The 24,816-nt window shown below is 54.8% G+C and overlaps 9 protein-coding genes across 9 annotated transcripts; 5 read left to right on the top strand and 4 right to left on the bottom strand.

Annotated features, from left to right (window-relative positions):
* Positions 1 to 272: 272 nt before the first annotated feature.
* On the bottom strand, positions 273 to 2,067 carry EsH8_VIII_000071 (major facilitator superfamily domain-containing protein; the record flags this gene model as incomplete). Its single annotated transcript, XM_083269113.1, has 5 exons — positions 273 to 621; positions 690 to 1,219; positions 1,270 to 1,447; positions 1,504 to 1,820; positions 1,894 to 2,067. The coding sequence occupies 5 exons, from the start codon at positions 2,065 to 2,067 to the stop codon at positions 273 to 275; spliced, it is 1,548 nt and encodes a 515-aa protein (XP_083128881.1).
* Positions 2,068 to 3,167: 1,100 nt separating this feature from the next.
* On the top strand, positions 3,168 to 4,109 carry EsH8_VIII_000070 (dihydrodipicolinate synthase family protein; the record flags this gene model as incomplete). Its single annotated transcript, XM_083269112.1, has 1 exon — positions 3,168 to 4,109. The coding sequence occupies one exon, from the start codon at positions 3,168 to 3,170 to the stop codon at positions 4,107 to 4,109; it is 942 nt and encodes a 313-aa protein (XP_083128880.1).
* A 966-nt stretch (positions 4,110 to 5,075) lies between these two features.
* Positions 5,076 to 7,119, top strand: EsH8_VIII_000069 (cytochrome P450; the record flags this gene model as incomplete). The annotated part of the gene is made up of 7 exons (XM_083269111.1): positions 5,076 to 5,337; positions 5,398 to 5,524; positions 5,614 to 5,623; positions 5,681 to 6,033; positions 6,086 to 6,140; positions 6,190 to 6,830; positions 6,954 to 7,119. The coding sequence occupies 7 exons, from the start codon at positions 5,076 to 5,078 to the stop codon at positions 7,117 to 7,119; spliced, it is 1,614 nt and encodes a 537-aa protein (XP_083128879.1).
* A 1,987-nt stretch (positions 7,120 to 9,106) lies between these two features.
* Positions 9,107 to 10,246, top strand: EsH8_VIII_000068 (NAD(P)/FAD-dependent oxidoreductase; the record flags this gene model as incomplete). Its single annotated transcript, XM_083269110.1, has 1 exon — positions 9,107 to 10,246. One exon carries the CDS (start codon positions 9,107 to 9,109, stop codon positions 10,244 to 10,246), a length of 1,140 nt encoding a protein of 379 aa, XP_083128878.1.
* A 1,067-nt stretch (positions 10,247 to 11,313) lies between these two features.
* EsH8_VIII_000067 (uncharacterized protein) lies at positions 11,314 to 12,908 on the bottom strand (the record flags this gene model as incomplete). Its single annotated transcript, XM_083269109.1, has 3 exons — positions 11,314 to 11,855; positions 11,934 to 12,374; positions 12,437 to 12,908. 3 exons carry the CDS (start codon positions 12,906 to 12,908, stop codon positions 11,314 to 11,316), a joined length of 1,455 nt encoding a protein of 484 aa, XP_083128877.1.
* A 2,183-nt stretch (positions 12,909 to 15,091) lies between these two features.
* Positions 15,092 to 16,818, bottom strand: EsH8_VIII_000066 (major facilitator superfamily domain-containing protein; the record flags this gene model as incomplete). Its single annotated transcript, XM_083269108.1, has 6 exons — positions 15,092 to 15,538; positions 15,592 to 15,721; positions 15,775 to 16,093; positions 16,150 to 16,255; positions 16,310 to 16,699; positions 16,753 to 16,818. 6 exons carry the CDS (start codon positions 16,816 to 16,818, stop codon positions 15,092 to 15,094), a joined length of 1,458 nt encoding a protein of 485 aa, XP_083128876.1.
* Positions 16,819 to 18,525: 1,707 nt separating this feature from the next.
* EsH8_VIII_000065 (glycerate kinase) lies at positions 18,526 to 19,773 on the top strand (the record flags this gene model as incomplete). The annotated part of the gene is made up of 1 exon (XM_083269107.1): positions 18,526 to 19,773. One exon carries the CDS (start codon positions 18,526 to 18,528, stop codon positions 19,771 to 19,773), a length of 1,248 nt encoding a protein of 415 aa, XP_083128875.1.
* An 896-nt stretch (positions 19,774 to 20,669) lies between these two features.
* EsH8_VIII_000064 (Metallo-dependent phosphatase-like protein) lies at positions 20,670 to 22,798 on the top strand (the record flags this gene model as incomplete). The annotated part of the gene is made up of 5 exons (XM_083269106.1): positions 20,670 to 20,934; positions 20,990 to 21,045; positions 21,108 to 22,014; positions 22,066 to 22,218; positions 22,269 to 22,798. 5 exons carry the CDS (start codon positions 20,670 to 20,672, stop codon positions 22,796 to 22,798), a joined length of 1,911 nt encoding a protein of 636 aa, XP_083128874.1.
* A 613-nt stretch (positions 22,799 to 23,411) lies between these two features.
* On the bottom strand, positions 23,412 to 23,854 carry EsH8_VIII_000063 (uncharacterized protein; the record flags this gene model as incomplete). Its single annotated transcript, XM_083269105.1, has 4 exons — positions 23,412 to 23,463; positions 23,514 to 23,566; positions 23,625 to 23,699; positions 23,759 to 23,854. 4 exons carry the CDS (start codon positions 23,852 to 23,854, stop codon positions 23,412 to 23,414), a joined length of 276 nt encoding a protein of 91 aa, XP_083128873.1.
* Between the last annotated feature and the right edge of the window lie 962 nt (positions 23,855 to 24,816).

Genomic DNA, 24,816 nt, shown 5'->3' with positions numbered 1-24,816 from the left:
TGGTGTTCGCTTCCCAGAACTGACTTGAGAATCCAGGACTACTTTGTGAGAATTGAGTTGTGAGGTGCAATTTGGCATGGGCTCACTGTTATTCAAGCTGTTGGTTGAGTGTAAACGTTGTCACGGCAGTCAAGCACTGCATGTCAGCAACTCACTCTTTCAGAACAGGTAAATATGGCGTAATACTACTGCAAATTCTGGTTACTGCAAGAACAAAAGACAAGAAATGACTCTACGCTATTCTACTATGTTCGCCCATCACGTAGGCCCCTCTAGAGGGCATACTTGAACAGAGGGCTCTTCTCTCCCATACGGTCAAGCTCTTCATCAGTGTATCTCTGCCTTACTTCATCCTCACTCATCAGAGCCTTCTTCTTGTTCAGCCTCTGCAACATGAACTCCAGTGTAATAGCTGCGACTATGCCTGCCGATGCGAACCCGAGCGATGTACCATAACCCGTGGGGTATCTCGGCGCTTCTTTGTCAAGGTAAATGTAGCTTCCGATGAGGCCGCCAATGTTACCGACGCAAACCAAGAAGCCGATGCTGATGGCTCGCTTCGTAGGACTTGGGGTGTTTGCAAGGTTCCAGGCGTTTACTCCTGGGAGAATGGGATACATGCTAGTCGCCGAAGGGTCAGTTGTGTGTTCCTCTGGTAGGCATTGGGTTTTGAACATGAAGCAACTCACCCAAAGCAAGCCAAGCACACAGCAAAGTAGCACAATGCTATGTTGTCCTTGATATCGCCACTCTTGGCAAACAGGATGCTAAAGGCAACCACTAAGCATAGCTGCGGGCCGACGATGAACGGCATTCGCCACGAGTGCCGATCGGCAAACACAGAGAAGACATATGCTGAGATTGCACCGACAGCGTACGGCGGAATTGTCAAGAGCTGCGCATTGGCCGATGTGTACCCCATGTTCTTGATGATCTGGGGCATGGCGAACTTCATGGCGTAATTGGGCACGGCGTTGGACCAGCTCGCAAAGATCAGGAGGTAAATCTTCCAGTCTGTCAGGACCGAGATGAATGCGTGCTTGTCGAAGTGGCTGTCTCGGAACTCGTCTGGCCGTACCACGCGACGGACTTGTTGTCGAAGCTCGAGGAATCGGATCTCGTCGGCGTCGAGCCACTTTGATAGAGCGGGAGAGTCGACGAGGAAGAAGAAGCACATGACGCCGATGCATACTGTTGCCAAGCCCTCAATGATGAAGATCTTGGAAAGTTAGCAGACTGTCTCAGGCCACTGGAAAATTGCGGACTTACCCATCTCCAACCCTCGTAGCCGCCCACGCCGTCCATCTTGGCAATGACGAAGGCGAGCAGGCCGGAGAAACCCCCTCCCGACGCAGCGGAAGTGTATAGAAGTGCAATCCTAGTTTGCGTCTCGTTTGGAAGGTACCATTTGGAGATGATCAAAATTGCGCCGGGGAGGAAACCTGCTCTGTAAAAAGTTAGCATCCTTCTAAAGACCGCGCCATTTCAGGCCTTGCAACTTACTCGAACAATCCAAGGAAGATCCGAACTGCGATCAGTCCACCATAACTCTGGACGACGCCATTGCAAGTCATGACGATGCCCCAGCACAGGACAATACCGCCGATATATAGAGAGGGCCTTTTGAACAGGTGGAGTACCATGTTGCTCGGAACCTCAGCCAGGACATAAGGGATGAAGAAGACAGAGACGGCAACGTTATATTCCACGCCCGTCATGTCGAGGCTGACTAGCAGTCCTTCGATCTTGGCGTTGCCGATGTTGGTTTTGTCAAGGTATGCCATCAGGTAGAGCAGTACGAGCATCGGGATGAGACGGAACTGAAAACAACACGGCCATTAGTTATGCAAAGTTGACGGGGAGTTAAGTGGTTTGGTTAGGTTGAGAACATACGTCAACTTTTCGGACGGCCTTTTTCTTCCTGTCTTCTGGGAAGTTGGCGAGGAAGGCGACATCGTCAGGGTTCATGCCGCCGTTGCGTTGGAACTCGGCATGAGAGACGGAGTCCTTTTCGTTGGAGACTTGCTCGACATCGGAGCGGTCAGACGAGGCCCGCGCGACGGCCATCTCGACGTTGTCGTGAAGTTGTGAAGGATAACTCTGAAGTATCTTTTCCCAGGGGGCTTTGGATAAATTATGCAGACAAAGCAAAGTCCTATGTGTTGCAAAGGAACACAACTCCAGAGTTGAAGACTTGTCGCGGCTCGGCTTTATAGATGAACGCGGGAGAGACGTCTCGGCAGATGATCATGCTACGTTTTCTGGGGAAGTGACATGATCCGCCAGCCAGTGTTCCAGCTGAGTCTGGAGTTGCGGGGGGCAAACGTCGATGAATCTGGGGTAGCGCTCTTGGCGCTGGGGTACCCGTGGAAAGGGCTCGGATTACAAGAGGGCCTTTAGTCTAGTTACTTAGCGCGAAGCTAACCAGTGGTGTTTTCGGATTCGTTTTGCTGGGTTAGCGGAGCACAGTCGGATAATCATTGACCTATGGATAACTACACGATAATTTGAATAAAGTCCGAAAGAACACAGCACCAAGTCGCAGAGTGAGTCAGCTGTTGATCCTCTCGAGGAGCCGCATCACTGTCGTGGTTGCACAACTCTGCATCATGCTTGCGGGGGTGCGGCAACTATGACAAGAGCGTTGCATGTAGATGGGGTGACAATTCTCCAATCCCGATCATGGACCTGCTTTTGCTAGATTTCTCCTCTTTTTTTTTTGGCTCCTTTATCTTGGGGTGCGCATTAGTGGTATTGTCGGCTTTTCTGGATATGCGTCGTTGTTCCGGAATACCTCGGACTTGCGAATCCGGATTCTGACCGGAAAAGGAGAAAGCACCCTTGGCAGCCGAGGAAGTGGGGATTACACTTGCCACGAGCACACGCAACAGATGATGCCGCCTCTAATGGAAACGATGGAAAAGATGGAAACCGAGCAGGCGCTTCAGTTCCACTAGACGCGACTTCGGCTTTTCAATAAGCGCGAGATCATCGCAATGCGGGGGAGTTTGTGAGGTTCATTGTAATATAAAACCACCATCATGAGACGAGATAATGGCTCTCATCTTCACAGCAACAATCACAATCACAACGACCACAGCACACCTCAGATACCCCAAAGACACCAGAGACTTTCGTAACTATCCTACAATATTCCACACTTAAACATGGGCTCCAACGTTGTCGGCCTTGACCTCCGCGGTCTCACCCCCGCCCCCGTCACCCCCTTCACCAAGGACGGCAAAGTAGACTACGACGCAATCCACCGCCTCGGCTCCTGGCTCGGCAGCATCACCGGCGTCAAGGGTCTCGTCGTTCTGGGCCACGCCGGCGAGGGCACCTTCCTCACACAAGACGAGCAGATCGCCGTCATCAAGGCCTTCGTCAAGTCGGTGGACAACCGCATCCCCATCATCGCCGGCATCACGAGCGAGGGCACCGAAGTCGCCGCGCTCGAGGCCAAGCGCGCCCGCGAGGCCGGCGCCTCGGCCGGCCTGCTGTACCCCTCACACGGCTGGCTCCGCTTCGGCTACCAGCCCGGCGCCCCGCAGGACCGGTACAAGACCGTCTACGAGGTCAGCGGCCTGCCCCTGATCCTGTTCCAGTACCCGGACGTCACCAAGGCGACGTACAACCTGCAGACGCTGCTCGACATCTCGGCGCAGCCGGGCGTGTTCGCCATGAAGAATGGCGTCCGCAACATGAGGCGGTGGGACACCGAGATCCCCGTCATCCGCAAGGAGAGGCCCGATTTGCAGGTCCTCACCTGCCACGACGAGTACCTCCTGCACACCGTCTTCGACGTTGACGGCATGCTGGTGGGCTATGGCAATATCGCGCCCGAGGCGCTGATTGAGATGATCAAGGCGGGCAAGGCCAAGGACTACCCCAAGGCGAGGGAGATCCACGACCGGCTACTACCGGTTACCAAGGCCGTCTATCACCGGGGATCGCATATGGAGGGCACCGTGGCGTTGAAGCACGCGTTGGTTGCGCGTGGTATTCTCGAGCATGCAACCGTGCGGTCACCCTTGCTGCCATTGGAAGACGGAGCCGAGGACGAAATTCATGCAGCCGTGTCCGCTTCGGCCCTGGCGCGGGTCAAATGAGGCGTTTAATGTATTTAGTGAAACATAGGGTAACGGCGACGACAAGGTAGCTTACGCATATATAATCCACCATCTTGAACTTCATCTCCATCATGATTGCTTTACATTGAACTGCGCAATTTTCTTTCGTATCGAGTTGGTCTGCTCTCCGGATCAATGCGCAAAGCCTGATTGTGCTTGCCCGAGTAGTCCAGGTGCATGTGCAAATGCAGGCATGCCGCGCATGTCACGCAATAACATAATGAAAGGGCCCAAATAAGCCAGGTATGATAAGACGCGGCCGCAAAAAAAGAAAAATATTGAAAATCAGCCATTCCTCCAGTCAGGACCTAGCCCGCTTTTGACCTGCTGCGAGATCGACTCGGGGGGCCGAGACATTTGCTCCCGGGGTCTTCTGCATGCGTGCCATTCCAATCACAGAAGCAACGATATAAGCAACAATGCGAACAATTCTGGAAACCAGGGCGGGAGGGACGGCGCATGTGCATCCCCGCGCGCCTTCGATCCATGGCTGCTTACAATCGCCCCAATCATGCAAGTGCCAGCTTTCTCGAAACATCAGAATGCCGGGCCCTACTAATCACCAGCATGAAGCTAAAACACAGATATTGAGCTAGGCCTATCGAAGTTGCTGTTGCATACTGCGAGTCTTAATCTATGCCCTATCAGGTGTGAAATGGGTCGAGTCTCGGAATAGGTTTTGCGGCAGGAGATCTCAGGAGTTGTCAGTTCCTGTTGGTTGCTGATGTCACAAGTGAAGAACATGCCTAGGATGTGCCACCCCTCAAAAGGTCGAGTACTTCCAATCTCTCATCTTCTTAAAGGCGGCCTTCCTAGACAGTTGGAATAAATCCAACCCTGCGAAACCTCCCATCTTACCCGAGAGGATACCCTCAGCACTTGCTGTCATCCTTAGTCTGCTTGACATAAAGCATCGTCGCCTTTTGACACTTAGTCATCGTCACGATGAAAATAAACGATCGTGACCTTTCCTTTTTGAACGATTTCTCGTTAGCGGGCATCCGATGGCCCCAGCTCCTTGCCGCCGGGCTCGCACTTTGGCTACTGTACGGAGCTTTGCTCGCCATCTACCGAGTAACACTTCACCCATTGGCCAAGATTCCCGGGCCGAGGCTTGCCGGAGCGACGTATTGGTACGAAATCTGGTTCGACGTGGTGCGCTGGGGAAAGTTCACGCATGAGATTAAACGCCTCCACGAGGTCTACGGTATTAGAGTCGCTCAACTCGGAGACGAAGTCGCGTTTGGCTGAAATTCATGTCCTTCAGGCCCCGTCATCCGGATCAACCCCGATGAAGTGCATTGCAACGACCCCGAGTTCGTGGATGTCATCTACGCGACCGGGGCGAGGAAGCGCAACAAGTCGGCATTGTTCGTCGACGCCTTCCCTCCAGGGTCAGTAGCTCTCTCTCGTGCCGTGTTTCCCCTACATCGCAAGGCCCTTTGATTTCTGTTGTTGCCCGGGCTAACTTTCGTTGTCGCAGCATGAGAGTTGTGCGTAGAGGTTGACCGGCACTGCAAATTTCTCGGGTTGGCTAATCGGTCACGCAGGCGGGCTTCGGCACCCAGGACCACGCCCTTCACCGGGTTCGCAGATCGGCAGCCAATAAGTTCTTCTCCCGAAGCCAGATCGCCAAGCTCGAGTGGCTGCTGCAGCAAGAAGCTCAACGGCTTTGCGACAAGTTCCTTCGGTACCAGGGACGAGGGCCGTTCAGCTTAGGCTCGGCATACAGTTGCTTCACATCCGACATTGTCAGCGACTACTGCTTTGGGGAAACTCTTGGGTTTATTGAACAACCTGATTGGGAGCCCAACCTGAGGCCGGCAGTCTATGCCATGTCCCATCTCGTCCACATCATGAGACACTTCCCTTGGACGCAGTGGTTGATGGATTCTGTTCCTGTGTAAGCGTCTCTGTCCTTCACGTCGGCGCGGTAGAATGCTGACGATGAGTAGGGGGGTAGTCAAGAGGTTGTCGTCAAACGTAGGGCTGCTCGTGGAGCAGTCCAAGGTGAGTGTCGAGGGACGGCACCGAGGCTCCTCAGTCCTGACGATTGTAGGTCAAACTGCCGGACATGGTCACGCGGGCCAAGGCGGCGCATGAGGCCGGGATCAAGCGAGACCGTACGACGGTGATCCTCTCGATTCTGGATTCGGACCTCCCGCCGGAACAGAAGACCAACGAACGGCTCGCCGGCGAGGCGGTGACTTTCCTTGCCGCCGGCACCGAGACGACTTCCCTGGCACTCAGCGTTTGCACCTTTTACCTGCTGCGCCACCCGCACATATTGGAAAAGATCCGGGCCGAGCTCTCGGAGGTCACCACCGATCCTAAACAGCTCCCGAGCTGGGCGACGTTGGAGAAGCTCCCCTACCTCAGCGCATCGATAATGGAGGCGCTGCGTTTGAATTACGGTTCTCCGTCAAGGCTTCCCCGGATCGCGACCGACGAGGACTTGGTGTACCAGGGGACGTGGACTCCTCCGGGGGCGCCGGCGCCGGTCGACGTCTCGTGTGTAATCCCGCGGGGCTACGCCAGCGGCATGTCGGCGTACATCATGCACAGCGACGAGAGGATCTTCCCCGACCCGATAAGGTTTCTTCCCGAGCGCTGGCTCGACGAGAACGGGCAGAGAACGCGGGGGTTGGAGAAGTACCTGCTCACATTCTCCAAAGGGAGCCGGCAGTGCTTGGGCATGCAGTACGTTTTCTTGGTCCCGGTCCAACCTATTTTTCTCCTTTGTCCCTCCTGACTTTCTAATCCGCTCATCTGATGGATGAATCATCTGAACTTGGGCTGACAAATGTGACCTCTGGCTCGCAGACTCGCGTATTGCGAACTTCACGTTGCGCTTGCTGCCATGGCGCTGCGCGTGATGCCGCAGCTGCGACTATACGAGACGACGGAAGTCGACGTAGAGTACGACTACGATCTTGCGGTTCCCATGCCGAAGAGTGGAAGCAAGGGTATCCGGGTCGAGGTGGTATGACGGCCGACACACGGGGAGCCTATTGGCCAGAGCTTCCAATCAAGCTTTGGCCGAACTTTGGCATGCGAGCGTTTGAGGTGGGACAGTCTGCACGGGAGACGCGCGGGAAACCCGGCACATGTCGGATCTATGCTGTCGGGCTCTGGCTTCGCAAAGTTGGAGAGTTGGTAATGAATGAACTGTGATTAATTAAGCCAAGCCAGCGGGCTAGAGTAGAGCCATTTTCACACCCTACTTTGTTGGTTATAAATCAAAGTCCGGCGGCGGAATCTTTCTACAGAACGCTTGCGGAATGGGTCGCCGTTTTATGTGACCAACCAGTAATGGATGAGATGACGAATGAGCTTATTCAGGAACGAGAAGAATGCAAGCGTAAGAGCGACCGAGAGTGTAAGGGTGTGCGAGCATGAGTGAGTGAGTGAGAGTGAGACGGAGAGAGAGTGTGTGTGAGTGTGTGAGTGTGAGCAGCGAGTGTCCGTGTGGCGGTTAGCGCCGCACAGTATCCGCATTGAGCATGGCGCGTCCCACTCGGTCCCCGATGGTCTTCACCTGCCGGGACCGACGCCCCACCCGCCCAGGCCAAAAATGCGCGGCGAACGGGCTCAGTGTTGGCCGACGCAGCTTTGTTCAATAAGATGATGGCTTGGACACACAAACACGACTGCGCGGTACGACTCTCTGCTTTTCTAAGCTGGCGCGCGCGCGAGTATTACCAATGCGGCGCGCCCTCCCCCTGACTAAGGCAATCTACCACGTCCCATAGTACAACACACTACCGCATGGGACAGGGCCGTCCAGCCCCGTTTATGATCTTCCCTTCTAGGGGCACCGCTGGGGACGGCCTAGACCCGTTGGGCTTTTCAAGATCAACACACTGTGAAGGCTATTAATTGGGTCGCGAAAATCACATGCGATGGGTGGCCGATGCGGTATGCGGTATACGGTACTCTGCACCCATGGACACTCACTCTCTATGCGTTGACGAGTTCTCGCAGAGCTTCTCTCTCTCTCTCTCTCTCTCTCTCTCTCGCTATGAACTGCGCAACTTGTCACGATCAGGCACACACCAAAGGCCAAGACAAGACTGTGAGGCAAGACAAGAATGGGAGGCAAGACAGGACCGGGAGACGGCACCCTTCATCTCATCGAATACTCACCGGGCAACGTGCGCTACGCTAAAGCCGTGGCACCCGCTGCGCCGTTGTCTTGACTCGGCCAGTCGGACCCCTGCCGTACCACATCCAACCTTACCATGTTCGTCGTACGCGCTTCGGACACTCGTTCGATGTGGGCTCGTTTGCTCTATGCTTTTTTTCGCGTTGCAGTCGCAGTACCGCAGCGCACATCATCCTCCCCCCCCTTGCACGGCACTCGACGGATTCCTACCCGAATGTCTGATCCCAATCCAAAAAAGCAAGAAGATCGAGTCCCTAGCCCAATCTCGCTTGTCACCGTCAAGCTGAATAATCCGAGCGCTCCTCTCCTGTGAAACATTGGATTGGCTCCCAACGGCCGAATGGAGCCGGTCCCCAGGCCAAGAAAAAAAAGCCCGAACGGGCAGAGCAGACAGCCCAGGTGCAAGTGAGGTGCCCGTCATTGATCATCGGCCGAAGTCCGCGGCGTCAGCTAATTATGTCCTGTCCCCGAATCCTTTGTCTTTTAGTGTAGATACAAAAAAACATTCATAACCTTCCCCCTCCCCCCTTGAGGCTCTTGGCTTTCAGTCCTCTCCATAATCTCTTTTATTCTTGCTGCCTCGCCTGGTGTTTCCTCTCCCTCGCCACATCTCGCCCTCCCGCACTCCCCCACGGCATCCCCGTCCCGCTCCTTCAACCACCGCATCCCCCTCCCCCCAAAAGCGCGACGTCCTTCACATACTCTCCCTTGATTGGAGAAAGTCGTCCGGCCACCACCGCCCGCCGTCACCAACAAAATCATTGCCCAACAAAAAAAAAACCTCCTACACAGTAATAATCCAGCCCCCAAAATGGTCCAGCAGGTCGTGATTCTCGGCGCGGGCTACGCCGGCCTCGGCATCGCCCACAAGCTCCTCAAGTACACGCAGCCCAAGGTCAAGGACCTCAAGGTCACCATCGTCTCCCCCTCGACGCACCTGTACTGGAACTGCGCCGCCGTCCGCGGCCTCATCCCCGGCGAGTTCTCCGACGACACCCTCTTCAACGAGATCAAGCCCGGCTTCGAGAAGTACCCCCAGGACGCCTTCGAGTTCGTCCTCGGCAAGGCCACCGGCTTCGACACGGCCACCAACACGGTCCAGGTCGAGACCAACGAGGGCCTCAAGACGATCGAGTACGCCCACCTCATCGTCGCCACCGGCTCCTCGCTCGCCAGCGGCCTCCCGTTCAAGACGGTCGGCTCCCACGAGGAGACCCTGACCGCCTGGCACGGCCTGCAGGCCGAGGTCAAGGCCGCCAGCTCCATCATCGTCTCCGGCGCCGGCACCACGGGCGTCGAGACGGCCGGCGAGCTCGGCTTCGCCTACGGCTCCACCAAGCAGATCACCCTCGTCGTCGAGGGCGACGCGCCCCTCCCCGGCCTCCTGCCCCAGCTCGGCAAGATCGCCGCCAAGAACCTGCAGCAGCTCAAGGTCAAGCTCGTCACCAACGCCCGCGTCACCGAGGCCGACACCTCGGCCGCCCTCAAGTCCGTCAAGCTGTCCAACGGCGAGACCCTCACCGCCGACCTGTACCTGCCCCTCTTCGGCGTCCGCCCCAACACCTCCTTCGTGCCCGAGCACCTGCTCGACGCAAAGGGCAACATCAAGCTCAAGCACGACCTGCGCGTCGAGGGCCTCGTCAACGTCTGGGGCGTCGGCGACGTCGGCAACCTCGAGGCCAAGCAGCTCATGCGCGCCGAGGGCCAGGCCCTGCACCTCGCCGACAACCTCGACGCCATCCTCACCGGCAACGAGGCCAAGGTCAAGGACCTCAAGCTCACCCTGAAGCCCCAGGTCTTCGTCACCATCGGCAAGAAGAAGGGCACCGGCCAGTTCAACACCATGAAGCTGCCCGGCTTCATCGTCAGCGCCGCCAAGGCCAAGACCTTCTTCACCGAGAAGGGCCCCGGCCTGGTCGCCGGCAAGAACATTGCGCGGGCGTCCATCTAAGAGCCGCGCGTTCCGTGGCGGTACGACCGTGAACGAGTTGGGGTTGTGATGACGTGCCTTGCTTCAGCTTTGATATCCCGGGGTTGCGAATTAAGTCGTTGGTTTACTCATAAGTGTGCGCGAGCACACAAAGGTTGTAATTATTGGTCCTATACCCTAATAACATACTATTGACACTGTCTAAACTGTTTTATCTGCGCTGCGTGATTTTGAATTGGATTGCAACATGTCTTTTGGTGACAGCCCAGCGTTGACCCTGAAAGAACAGCCGGCTGGGCTTCCATCTGGACGTCGCGAACGATCAAGTTGACAGGTCTGGTTACAATCAAGGCCAAGCTTTTCACCCTGGGGTTGAAGATTTGGTTGAAGAACCGCCAACGGTGGTGTTTTGTCCCATCGGTGCCAAGCCTACAAGAATCATCCTGCGCGGACAAGCCACCACCCATTTCTGTTTCGAGATTGTTTTTCCGCCCACGTGAATCCGCGGAATACCAAATCCTCCGTCTCCTTGGCAGCAGTAGAGATGTCTCTGAGGGTTTCTTGGTTCATCCCAGCTGTGCTGAGAGTGTTCCCCCGGGTTGACTCTGGGCCCCGCTCCGTCTCTGTCAACCGCGACAACGTATTTAAGCTGAGCAGCAAAGTATCTGACGGCAACTTTCTAGCAAGACTCGCTAACGTTTGTTATTTCTGCGTAATAGCCGGTCCGTTTATAAGTCCATGAGCTTAACAAAAGGACTACAGAGAATTCGATATTTTGTTTTAGTGGCGAAATCCGCCCCAAAGGTATCCGACATTCGCCCAGATTGCCCACTTCAACAATGAACGCCTTTTCTCGCCGCGCCAAGCATCTCACGAGGGTTTAAACCCGAAAAACATCCGGAGTATGTACACTAACATGTCGTCACTTGCCCTTATATTTGCCCAGTCGGCACCTGTTCTCTCTATCGACCGGAACCCAAAGTTGAAGGGTTTTGAAAACTCCTGATCTCAACAATGACACTGTCCCACAGGTTACTGCCGTCGTTCCCAATTTACAGAGAGACCAATTCATTCAGAACTTTCAGTGTTCATTCTCCTCCACCACCAGTGCCAATAAACACCACCAGGACAGCAGCATACGCCGCCGTCGCCGAAAGCACGTCAAACGGCGCCTTCAAGAACACCGGCAACGACATAACCAGACTAAAAGCAAAGACGCAGACCGAAGTCGTGACAAGCGAGGTGACCAGGCCCGGGTGCAACACCATGATGAGCATCGGCGCAATGAGGAACACGCCACCGACGAGCGCCATGCCCACCTTCTCGGTGTACGCCTGGAATCCGTCGTCTTTGATCCTCATCGACCTCGTTCCCCCGCCCATGTGCACGGGGTCATCCTTGTCTTTTAGTCCTTGGTCTGATTGGAGCAGCTCCATGGCTTGCTCGAACTGCGTGAAGTTCTGCGCCGCATCGACTGTTTTCAGGCCGCGATCTACTGGTCTACGCCAGTGCTGATAAGCGTCGCGCAGACTCTCTCGCCGCATGAAACTGTCGGTCCGGACAACGAAGGGATCGTAGCCATGGTTTTTGCGAGTCTCCGTCATGAAATCCAGGTTTTTGCAGGCTGTAACTATTTTGGACAGACAGAATTAACACAGATGAACTGAGATAGTGTGGTAAGGCAGCGATGTCTGCGGCGGTCCATTACCGTAGTCATTCATCAGCTGTTGCGACGCGTAAATCTTTTCATCGAGTCGCATAGCCAAGCCATTTGGAGAGGCGATACTGCTGTCACCATCCCAGTCGGTGCTGCTCCAGTCAAGATACTGAAAGTCAAGTACGGTTTCGAGCAGTCGTCGCTGGATAGTCTCCAGCTGCACGCGCTGAAAAGTGGCCAGATTCACGTCAATACGCCCGCCATTGGGCCAGATGAATAACACCCCCTTACCGTACTTTTCCCGCAGTCGTTGAATGAAGTTGAACATACCGCTGGAACCTGGGGTAGCAGGCACACCTGGCTCTCTTCCCTCGTAAGTCTCTGAATGTGGTGAATCTGGAGTCACAGATGGCGTGGTATGGTGTACTTCCGCTTCCTGGTGTGCAGACGATGTGGGGGGATGTTGTTGTTCAGACTGTCTTGATTTGACCGCTTACACCTGCTTATGAGTAGATGATCTTTCTGGAATCCACGTAGCTTTGGCGTCTACTTACCCTCATCAATCCCACGCAATGGCCCCCTGCGGTGCCGTTCACGAGTAGGGTCACGAGTAGGGTCTCTGACTGTTGAGTCTTCGGAATTTCTGGTTTCACTGCGTATCGATCCGGGAGGGTTAGATCCCTCGTTGGGTTCGGTGGAGCTGTGGTAGGAACCACTCGTCATCTGTGAAATCCTGGATGTCGAGCGTGTCGAGTCTCCGGAAGGCGTTGACTCTCTGGTTTTTTTGGTCTGTGTGATTGTTGATCTGATGGAGGAACCTGAATCACTGGAATTGGCGGGCCTTTCGACAGAACCACTCGCCTCTGAGATGCTGGATGCGGTTTGCGTTAGGCCACGAGTATTCCCCTCTTCTGCGCCATTATGGTAGTCTTCCTCGTCAATTGCGCTCCAGAAATATGCGGGGATAGAAATAACAGATTTGAAGCCATCATGTGTTCCGGCGCTCTTCTCAACATCGACATCCATTACGACGAGCTATGTTGAATATTGCAAGACAAGGCCAAGCGGGGGGAGGGTCAAAGAGAAAAAGTCGAGTGCTGAGGCTGTTGAATCAGGAAGCACGAAGATTTTCCTATAACTGCAGCCCAGGCCTGCAGCTCTTTTGCCGAACAAGCCACAACAGCCCCGAGATGTTGATTGATTGGCAGCTTTCGGCGCTTAAGTAGGAGATGATGTTTCGGGCATCTTGTATACCCCACCCGCCCACCGTATTTTACAAACGGGAAGTTACTCTATAGTAAACGGAACTTAGGGTACTGTTGGATTACGTGACCAGAATACGGGCAGGCGGTCAGCAGCAGCTGCCGGCCGCCGGCCGCGGCAGCGGCCGCAGCAGCGGAGCCCGGAGATTACGTCTCCGGGCTGCCAACAGCTATATCTATACTTCCGCTGCTGCCGCTGCCGCTGCCAACCTTCTGCTTTCTCTTCTACATACCGATTTACAGCTTCCGAATATACCATATTGGTATCCGGCGAGCTCCAGCCCATGCGGGCAGTCCTGTTGTATAAAATAGATACCCTGTGATTCCAATACTGATTAGTGGTTAACCTTATAGTAACCACTACGATTTGTGGATAGCTTCACTGCTACCACCGTAATACTGCAGATCAGCAGGGTTAAGCAGAAGAGACAGCGCTGTTGGATCCCCCTATCCGTTCCGACCGGTCCAGGCAGAACCAACAGTACTATGCTAATGAAGTTATTGCGAGTCCTATTTAGTCTGTTCCAACCAGCCTGCCTAGGGATCTTGCGATACCTTTGAATCTCCAGAAGAAACGGGCTTTAATTCCAACTAGCTGGCAGAGCGTCTATCATGCAGTCCCCCTATTCACTGCCTACTTCGCCTACCTACCTTCCAACTTACCCACCTACCTACTTCTTCTTCCACGTCAGCTATACTTTCTTTTTCCTACACCATTATCCACACTACCCTTAACGACAAGGATCGTTATCAACAACCTCACTTTTACCACCAATAATTACAGCCTACAGTAATTGCGCGACTTCGGCAATAACGCGGCCCAGCCAGCTACGCCGAGAAAACGCGACTTCAACAGGGCCAACAGCGGCAACGGCGGCTCTTCCATACAGCCGCTGGCAGCAGCTCTTCTGCACACTACTGCCAGCAGCAGCCAGCTCTTCCATACAGTTGGAAGCAGCAGTAGATCTTCCACCCAGCCGCCACCACCAGCCAGCTCTACAAGACAGGTGGCGGCAGCTCTTCCACTCCTTCCACTTCCACTTCTATAATAACGGCTTCAACTTCAACCTACTACTTCTTCCACTTCAACCTACTGTTCAACCTGCTGTTTAACCTACTGCCCAGCCTATGCGATAAGGTCTTCCAGACAACCAGCAGTAATCCGCCTAACGAACGTATACACCTCTGACGCTGCAGCCGAAGAGAAACGCCCGTGATCGAGGTGTTGTCGGCCTACCTGCCTGGAAGATCCACCACTTCACCCAGGATAGCATCACCTACCCCTTCTACTGCGCTGTCTACTGCGCCTTCTGCTGCCCCTTCCACATCATCTAACAGCAGCACAACTATACCTATTCCACCTAACTTATAGAGCTATATTAAGCAGTCGACCTGGGGCAATATAGCAATGTTTAAACTCCCAGTAGAGGATAATATAGAGCAGCAGGTCAACTCTGCAATTGTCTTTACAATGGAATGGTGTAAGAGCGACAACCTTACAGGTAGAAGGCTGTAGGAAGAGATCCACCAATATGTAGACGAGTGGCCTGAATCCACTTGGGCAGCAGCGTCGTTATAAATCGTTAAATATCTATGAGAATACCTCCTCACTAATAGCGTCTACATCGCTACGGATGGTGGCTGGATCGCTAAGAAGGTATATAACGCCTTTCAACTTGTAACCTTCTACTGTTAGACCAGCAAGGAGATCAACAGAGTAGCCGCTGGGAATAGGTCGTTCCAACAGCTTACTTCCAACTTGGAATTCTACAACGAAATACAGCAGCGACCGCCAACAGTGGTAGAACTCGATGCCTAATAGAGGCAGGGCGTTAACAGAGTTTGTACCTAACGTGATCTCGTTCATTATTATATACACATGAGAACGCATATCCTTTGATAGAAGACAAATAAAGCGCCACGAATCGCCCCCGAGGAACCTCGTCGCTAGCCAGAGCAGTACTGGCTCTTGCTCCTGAGCCAAGCACCCCACCTCCACATGACAAAAGGCACAACCACGCCCATGACGAAGACGATGCCAGAAAGCAGCACGTTGCCCCAGGCAATGCCCAGGGCATCGTACAGCTGGGGGGCGAACAGCGGGAAGCTGAACCCGGCCATCGTCCGCACAAAGGCCGCCGCGCCGGCCGCGCTGGCCGCGTACTGCTCGTACGAGTCGATGACGTACGTCTGTACGCACTGGAAGGAGAGGATGAGCCCCGCGGCCAGGATCGCCGCGCCAATGTTCGGCACGATCCAGTGGACCTTGAAGTGCGCGGCGATGCCGTAGAGGAGGAGGCCGGCGGGGGTGACGACGGCGGTGGGGAACATGAGGGGGATTCTGAACTCGGGGCGGCCGGTGCTGTTGTTTCTCGCTTTGAGCGCGCAGTACACCTCGACGCAGTTAGTACATCGTGTAGGCCATCGAAGGGGCACCTGCCGCTTACCTTGTCAATCAGAGGACCGGATATCTGTAGGCCAATCACGAAGCCGACGCCGAGTGAGATGTAGTTCAGACTGGCGGGCCCAGGTTCCTGGTTGTACTGCTTGCTCCACACATAGGGGAATGAAGCAAACCTAGTGAAATATCAGCTCATCCCACCGCCCGAAGTCCCTGGAATACCACTTACACAAGATACATCAGACCGTACAGGTAGGCCCTGTAGACGGCCGTGATCTGCAACGCCGGCTGGGTGAAGAGCATCCTGAAGGGCCTGACAAGATTCTTCCGCAGCGTCTGCCCAAACGTCCGGTCCGGCCGGTCGTGCTCCGTGTGGAGGTTCTCATTGCCAGTCGCCTTGCGTAGCTTCTTCGCTTTGATGGCTAGGATCTTTGGTGCGTACGTCTCCGAGAGGAAAAGGAAGGCGAGGATCTGGACGACTGCGTCGGCGATTGAGACGGTCCAGAATATCCAGCGCCACGACAAGTACTGCGTCAGATACCCGGCCGCTGTCTCTGGTCAGTTTACAAAGTGGACTTGGTGGTAGGGAGCGGCTGTTACTGACCGATTGGCCCCACCGCAGGACCTAGGAAGGGTGCCAGGCTGTAGATGGCGGTTGCTGTGCCCCTCTCCTCAGCTCTCCAGCAGTCGCTCAACACGCCTCCACCAAGCTGACGTGTAAGTTAGCATACATGTGAGTAAAAGAGATGGTTGAAGGGTCATACGGCTTGAGGAGCACTTCCGCCAAGACCGCTCAGGAACCGGAACGCCAGCATCTGCTCCTTGGACGTAGAGAAGCCGCAGACTGTGTTGAACAACAGGTAGACCATGTTGGCAGACTGGAGAACCACGACGCGGCCATACATCTCCGACAACGGCGCGAGGACAAAGGGACCCACGGCATACGCCAGCAGGAAGATGGACATAAGGAGGTAGGTCTGGATGTCGGACTTGACGTTGAATTCGTCGGCGAGGGTGTCCAATGCCGGCGCCAACATGGTCGAGGAAACTGGCGATATGAAGGTGAAGCACGAGACCAAGACTGTGGCCGTCCATTTCTTGTGCTTTGGCCAGTTCTTGGGGTTGGTTGGGTCCTCGGGCCCAGACCATGTTACCTGTCGTCTGATTAGCGCCTGGCCAAAGCAGGATAGTGCAAGATTGGGCATACCAGGTCCGGATCCTTGGGGTCATCAGACATGATGACATGTTCGGGTTTTTCTGGCGGAGGAATCATCGGCGGCCCGGGTTGTGTGCTGTTGCGAGAAAGCAGGTGTGAACGATCGCTGGTGGCGGGATGGTCAGAGATAATACCGGAATGTCTGGAACCAAGGTCCTCGGGGTCCCGGAGCCAGGGGAATTTGTACGCCGTCCGTTCATATTCGGAAAATGAAGGGAGCCCGGGACTCCATCCGCGCCACAGGCTGGACCGAGATCGAGTCAGGCTCTGATGGAGACAGAAACCCTCCGCCGGGTCAGGAACCGGCTTGCGAGGAATGGGGCAGTATGCATGTGGTTTAGACATGACGAGAGAGAAAAGAAACGAACGACGGGCTCTTGCAGAGCGGGTGGATACGGGTAAATGATGAACGAAAGTGGACGATCCCAACACTCTTTGAGCGGTGGCACAATCCTGCGTTCAAGACAACGCATCGGTTTCTTATAACACGAGAGAATTCCGCAACTCTTTCTTCCGTCTCTGGGCGCCGGGCTGGGCACCGGGCAGAGCAACACCGCCTCATGCGTCCATCATGGCATCGCCCTTCGTGTAATGCGGCCGGGTTGGGGGAACGAGAACGCCATCTCTGAGCCAGCAGCCGGTCCTGCCTGCTCTGCCCGAGTGGTTGCGTGACCGCATCCCTAGATTCAGCAAAGTGACTCTGCCAAGAAACGGAAATTGTTGCTAGCCTTGTGGATATGATGCTTTTTCGTGAGCCGGGGTGAGAAAGCAGCGGAAGCTTTTCCTTGGCGGGTCGATCGGCGGGGCCTTGGTCGCTACGTCAACTGTGGCTGGAGGTGCGTGTTGGAGTAACATTTTTCTAGACTCCGCCCATGGGGGGTGAAAGGCGAACATCCTGGGTCAACCCTGTATCAGAGCAGCGATTCTTATTTATAGCTCAGGTACCGCCGTACGTGATTGGAAGGCTGCCTTCGAGACGGCACCTTGGTAGATGTGTCTGACCTGTCGAGATACGAGATCCGAACAAACTTGGTCGTGTGCTCACTTTATCTGGCGCCGAGGCCGGGGAATGAAGTCGTGATGCCAACGAAACCAGCCGTGCTAGTAAATCCTGATTAATAAATTTAGACTATTCATCTACTGAATATGAGGGCTGTGCTAGACAACGCACTGGGGCTTGCGGATCTGCCGTTGTTACATTGTGGGCAGTTGACATCTCCGGGTCAGTTGCAGTTAGTTGCTTGCAGTCGACAGCCCAATGAGACAGAAGATGCCGAAGGGATGGGGAGATGTCACGGCCCGTGAACTCTAGCAACAAACGAACAGACGAGCGAATTCCTACTGGTGAGATAGAGGCCGGCGGAGCATTTCATCGCCCCTCCTGGGCAGCTGGGCTCCGTATCTTGAGTCTCACATCCCGTACTGGTGAAGTGAAGCCTCACCGCCATAGACGTAATGTCGAGCCGCAAACGAGAAAAGTCATTGCAAGCTAGATGACTTTACCAAGGTTTGGGTAAATCCTCAACTTGAGCGGTATAAAGTGGTCCGTTCGCGGCGTTCCATCTTCCGACGAACAAACCCACATTCACCTTCGCTTTCTGCCACCACTTACTTACATCATTCACATTCGCTTTATACAAACCGCACTCGTTGCTCAAGACAACATTCGCTTGAATCTATTCGCATAAGCCCACCGCAAGAAGACCAGCCATCACATCTTCAGCCCTGCATTACTCCCAGCACAGTCTACAGAGCAGACACAAGATGATGGGTTCCCTTCCCCTCCCGGCTCCTCAGGGCATGAAAGTCCTCGTTTGCCCTTCTGGCTTCAAGGGAAGCTTACAGCCCGACGTTGCTGCTGACTGCATCGAGGCCGGAATTCTGTCTGTGATGCCAGAGGCTTCTGTCCGCAAGGTCCCCCTTGTTGACGGAGGCGAGGGGTTCACTAGCGCCCTTGTGTCAGCGACTGGAGGGACACTTCACCCCGTCACAGTAACCGGCCCAGTTGGCACCCCGATTGCATCTTTTTTTGGCATTTTGGGTAGTAACGACCCCGATGCGCCGGTGACGGCCGTCATCGAAATGGCAGCGGCGGCGGGCCTGAGTCTCGTGCCCGTTCATATGCGCAACCCTGGCGCTACCACAACGTTTGGCGTCGGCGAGCTGCTCGCCGCCGCTGTTGGAGCTGGCGCTCAGCGGATCGTTGTCGGGTGTGGTGACTCGGGCACATGCGATGGCGGCGCTGGAATGCTGCAGGCTCTTGGCGCTCGGCTTATAGATCAAGACGGGCATCTGCTGCCCATCGCGGCGGGTGGCGAGTCTCTCCTCCATCTGGCCAACATTGACCTCGGCGGCGTAGACAAGCGCATCAAGAACGTCGCTATCGAGGTGGCAGTCAACTGGAACAACGTGCTGTCTGGGCCGGAAGGGGTTGCCAGGGTTTTTGGCGCGCAAAAGGGGGCGTCGACCATGCAGACGGAGCGGCTGTCTGCAGCCATGGAGGTTTTCGCGGTGGTTGCCGGCCGCCTTCTCTGCGACAATAGGGTGGGCCTCTCGCCCGGGGGAGGGGCGTCTGGGGGGTTGGGAGCCGGCTTGCGGTTGGTCGGTGCCAAGCTCCGGCCAAGATATGAGGTGGTGGCGGAGTATGTCGACTTTGACGGGCTGTTCACCGACTGCGACTTGGTCCTCACGGCGGAAGGGGGCATCGACGACCAGACGCCGCGGGGCAAGATTCCAGCAGAGATCGGCATGCGAGCAAAGAAACACGGGCTACCTGTGATTGCCATCGCGGGGACCATCGGACCGGGGGCGCGAGTCAACTACGATGCCGGTATCGATGCCTACACTTGTATCCTGCAACGCCCGTCGACGCTGGCCGAGGCCATCCTGGAGGCGGAGAAGCTGACGAGGGAGAGCGCCGAGAGCGTCATGCGGATGGTTGTCGTGGGACGGATGTTGGGGTCCAAGAAGTCCTTTCCAATGGCGCAGCCGCCAGCGTCGACTTTGGTTTAGAGTTGTTTCGGGCTGGCTGCTGTAAATCTCGCCATGAGCCAAGACCCCAAAGTTGGGAGCTAAATGTGTTCGTGGCTAGCAGAAACAAGGTGGATGGACAGGGACAGGATGTGGAGTAAGCGACATGAGAACAAGAGGAATGACCGCTAGCAGCCCTTGAATGAGAGAAATAAACTTGGCATGAATCAGGAATTTGTTTGGTGAAACGGAAACATGACAACATGACTGGCAGAAGAAGGCGCGAGCCAAGACGCTTGGCGTGGCGATGCAGACCGTGAGTTCAGGGCTGGCTGCCCAGTCCAATGTTGCCATTGAATGCAGGGCGAAGGCTCGTGCAAGAGCGAGATAGCTGGTCGCGGGTGGTTTGGGTGGCTAGTGGTGTGTTAGTGGCCCGTCTGTCGGGTTTGAAGATGGATAGACATTGCGGCTCGGTGTGAAGTCATGTACCCTTGTCCGGCAGGCGGCATAGCCCGGTGGTCACCGAGGTGTGGTATCGGCGTTATCAGACGAAAGCACGAGCCAAGAATAGCATCAATCGCCCCCCCACACACCGAAGCTTATCGTCACGTGCCTCACTGCGGTATTTGGTAATCGGCCGTATCTGGTTGGTGCCTGCACTGCCACTGCTGTCAGTGAACCCCCTCGTCCAATGTCCAGTGTGCCAGTGTCCAGTCCAGTCCCAAGAGAGATGATGTGTGTGTGTCCCGTCCGTCTCTGCCCCCGCCCCCGCCCCCGCCCCTGCACCGCACCGCACCGCACCGTACGGCACCAAACCTAACCTAACCTAACCTCAGGGGCGCTTCCGCTCGCTCACACCTTATCCATCGTCACCCGACCCGTCCCGATTGCATTTCTATTCCTAGACCACCCTCCTCCTCCTCCTCCCTCCTCTCATCATGCCCAAGAACACCCCAGCTCCCGATGAGCCGGCCGTCACCTTCTCCTCGGGCTCCTCGGCCCCTGTCGCCCTGCGTATTCTCCACCTCAACGACGTCTACCACTTGGAGCCTTCCAGTGCTGAGCCGGTAGGCGGTGTCGCTCGCTTCGTTACCGCCGTCAACGAGTATCGCAGCCATGAACGCTTCTCGGGCCAGCCCGAGCTTCTGACTCTATTTTCGGGCGATGTCTTCAACCCCAGCCTCGAAAGCTCCGTCACAAAGGGTACGACCTCACCCCTCGGCCACTTGTGACTTGTCATGATGCTAAAGTGGATTAGGTGAGCACATGGTGCCCGTTCTCAACAAGATCGGCGTCGACTGCACATGCGCCGGTGTAAGTGGCCCTCCCTCACCCGCTGCCACCCTCCGTTCGGGTCCTTGGTCTAACACGTCCAGAACCATGACTTCGATTTTGGAGTGAAGCAATTCGAAACCTTGACCGCCAAGTGCAACTTCCCCTGGCTGCTCGCCAATGTCCTAGACCCAGCCCTGGGTGACAATGTCCCTCTCGGACATGCCAAGCACACGCACATGATCACATCGTCCAACGGCATCAAGATCGGCCTCATCGGTCTGGGCGAGAGGGAGTGGCTCGAGACCATTAACAGCTTGCCGCCCGACATCATCTACAAGTCGGCCAGCGAGACCGCCAAGGAGCTGGTACCGCAGCTTCGGGCCCAGGGCGCTGATATTATCATCTGTCTCAGCCACCAGCGCGAGCCAAACGACAACAAACTTGCCGAGAAGACGGACGGTCTCATTGACATCATTCTTGGTGGCCACGACCACTACTACGCACACAGCCTCATCAACGGCACCCACGTGCTCCGTTCCGGCTCCGACTTCAAGCAGCTAAGCTACATTGAAGTCCGGAAAAAGGAGGATGGCTCGGGCAAGTGGGACTTTGACATCCTGCGGCGCGACATTGTTTCCTCTATTGCGGAGGACCAGGAGACCCTGAAGCTCACCGGGGACTTGACCTCGAAGCTCAAACACAGCTTGGCCAAGTCGGTAGGCTGGACGGCCTCCCCCCTGGACGCACGGTTTACCACTGTCAGAATGAAGGAGAGCAATATGGGTAACTTTGTCTGCGATGTCATGAGACACTACCACAACGCCGACTGTGCCCTGATGGCTGCCGGCACGATTCGAGGCGACCAGATCTACCCGCCTGGTGTCATCAGGGTCAGGGACATTACCAACTGCTTCCCGTTTGAGGACCCTGTCATCTTCATCAGGGTAACCGGTCAGCAGCTGTGGGACGCCCTGGAAAACGGCGTTTCTCAGTACCCCGCGCAGGAAGGTGAGTGTTATAACAAAACCCAAGTAGATGTGGTGCATACTGACGGAGCAGGCCGCTTCCCGCAAGTGTCCAACATTGAGTACACGTTCGACCCTAGCAAGCCGCCTAGTTCCCGGATTGTATCGGCCAGTGTCGGCGGTGAGCCCATACAGAGCGAAAAGAAGTACACCCTTGCAACTCGAGGCTACATGGGTAGAGGAAAGGGTATGCACTCACCCCACTTCACGAATCCAGAAAATGGCTAACAGCTTCAGATGGCTACACCAGTCTGCTTGTCGAGCCGGAGGGTGGTACTGCCGAGGAGATCGTCTGCGAAGAGAACGGTATCCTCATCTCCGCCATGCTGCGCCAATACTTCATGAGTCTCCGCACCGTCGGCCAGTGGAAGAACCTCAGCGAGCACTGGTTCAAGGTCGCCGAGAAGTGCCACAGCCCAGTCGAGCCGCGCAAGATGTGGGATACGCCCGCCGAGACGGGCACCTCGGATCCCAAACCGGACGTCGAGTCCAAATCTTGGGCCGAGTGGATGATCAAGCGGCACGCGCTGAATAACAAGCCTCCCACGGACGAATCGGACGAGGAATCCGAGCCCGAAGACGAGGTGGACAGTGTGGCGCAGATTGATATGGAGATGCTCATTATGCGTAAGTTCTTCGCCAGATGGGCCAAAAAGGCGGGCGTCAAGGCCGAGGTGTGTGACCCTCTGCGGGAGGGCGAGTTCACGGTGGACTGGACACGGGTCATTGCGCCCGTGCTCGAGGGGCGCATCAAAATAGTTGGTTAGAGAGGGTACTTAAAAATAAAAACCACTAGAGTGGTATTCATTTGAGATACCAGTCAGGGGCTTGCAAGTATTGATTGCAAGCTGATTGACTGCCGAGGATGACATAGATGTTCTACAGTGTTTCTACCCCCGTGCAGATTAGGTAAGTCAATGACACCTAATTGAAACGCCATGTTCGATATAGGACACTATACAATGCTGAGTTGCAAGAGAGGTGGGAACTCGAGCAAAGCACTGTGACACAAAGCACGCCAGAGGGCAAAAGAGCCAAGACAAAATAGCCACGACAGTGCGTGGCCAGGGTCCTCAGGGGATGTAGTCAGGCCGGGCAAATTGGCTTTCATGACATCTCACTGCTGCGGAATTTTCATCCGCACCTGAGATGTGCGAGATGTATGTGTTCGAGACCATTGTACTTGGCGTATACCCAAGTTGAAAGACAACAAGAGGGCCATGGACTAGAAAGTAACCATGCTTCCTCTCAGGCAGACAAAGGGCACAGTTCTTTGGAAAAATAATCGTGTTGTAAAGACGCTCAACAAGTCTACTGATATGCTTTTATGCATCTGCAAATCATCCGCATGCACAGTCCTGAGCATTCCCGATTCACATCTTAAAAGGCGCCAGACCAGTAGTAGCAGTCGGTGCCGCGCTTTTGGACGCCTCTAATAATGTGTAAGTAAAGTTTTCGGTTCAATAAAGTAGAGCGGCTTACTCAGAGGTGTAGATGTCAACCCAGCACTGAACGTTGGGCATTCCGTTGGCACACTAGGACGTTGTTAGTGTCTGTTTGCAACCCTCGCAGTAGGTATCATATCAAGCTCACCGCGGGCCACACTCCCGCAGCCGTTTTGCTCCTGCAGCTAGCAAGCTCGCTGGACAAGCAGTTTCCACCATAGCCCTATACAGTGTTAGTCGACTTCAGCGCCTTCGAATAACGTCATGCCAATATCGGCGTACCTTGGAGCCGTGGGAGAAGCCAGGTCGCTTGCAGTAGAAGACGGCAGTCGCAGAGTGGACGCTCGCAAGCAGGATGGCAACGGTGGAGAACTGCATTTTTGTTATTGTTGAGTAAATTTAAGTTTTCTAAGCGAAAGTGATGATGAGTTGTCCTGTAGATAGATAAAGAGTGACTGGAAAACGAGAGCGGTTGAATTCTAAAAGCAAACCATCGTGATTGACAAGGGCAGAGGCGGCTATTTAACCATAAAAGAGGTCCCTATCCAGCCTTTACTAGTCTTCATTTGCCTGATGATCACTTCTTCTCTCAATTACAGTCGGCGCTGCCGGACTTTCAGTTGCGACAAGCGAACCCGAAAATTCCATGTCCGTCCACTATACGGCTAATGCACCATGAGTCGTATGTCTCCAGTCCCCGGCCAAACTAAGCCTACTTTGGACGATTTTCATCTCATCCCAAACACACGAGCAAATCACACGCTAAAACTTTAACCTTATTGTGCCTAATCATTAAGCTACAACACGAGCGCCGACGGGATGGTTGCCGGGTTATAATATATGTTTAAACTCTACATAGTGCGCTTCGACCGGTTATCGACCGGAAATTACCTCGTTCATGGCAGCGTATCACGACTGGCTAGTCAGTTGAAATCGAAATTTGCTGAGACCCATTGCAAATGGCCCGGCGGAGTCTTTCTATCAAGGGTTAATCTACGCTACTGCTGGAGTTATACGAAGCCGGTTTTACCAATGCCATAAGTCAATGCCGCCATCACTCAGTCATCTCATTTTTTATTTTGTAAGTTGACTGCCTTGTTACGTTATGAATTCTTGTGCGTGGCATCGCCATAGCCGATTCACACCGAGGCAAAGGGTGTTCTACGTTTTGAAGCTCACACTTTCAAGCAATCCCCGGGATGTGGCGCACCGTTGCCGCCGGATCCTCCGGAAGGAAATGATGAAGCTCCCCCGACCCTAAATTGCGACTTAAATGGTCTTAACGTCTCTAAATTGTTGAGATTCTGTCCCGTCTGTCCCTTCGGGTAAGTGAGGAAAAG

This window comes from Colletotrichum jinshuiense, chromosome 8 (genome assembly GCF_051148585.1).
Source record: "Colletotrichum jinshuiense chromosome 8, complete sequence".
NCBI classification, from domain to species: domain Eukaryota; kingdom Fungi; phylum Ascomycota; class Sordariomycetes; order Glomerellales; family Glomerellaceae; genus Colletotrichum; species Colletotrichum jinshuiense.
Note: the sequence above shows the minus strand (reverse complement) of the source record. Positions and strands in the feature narration are given on the sequence as shown.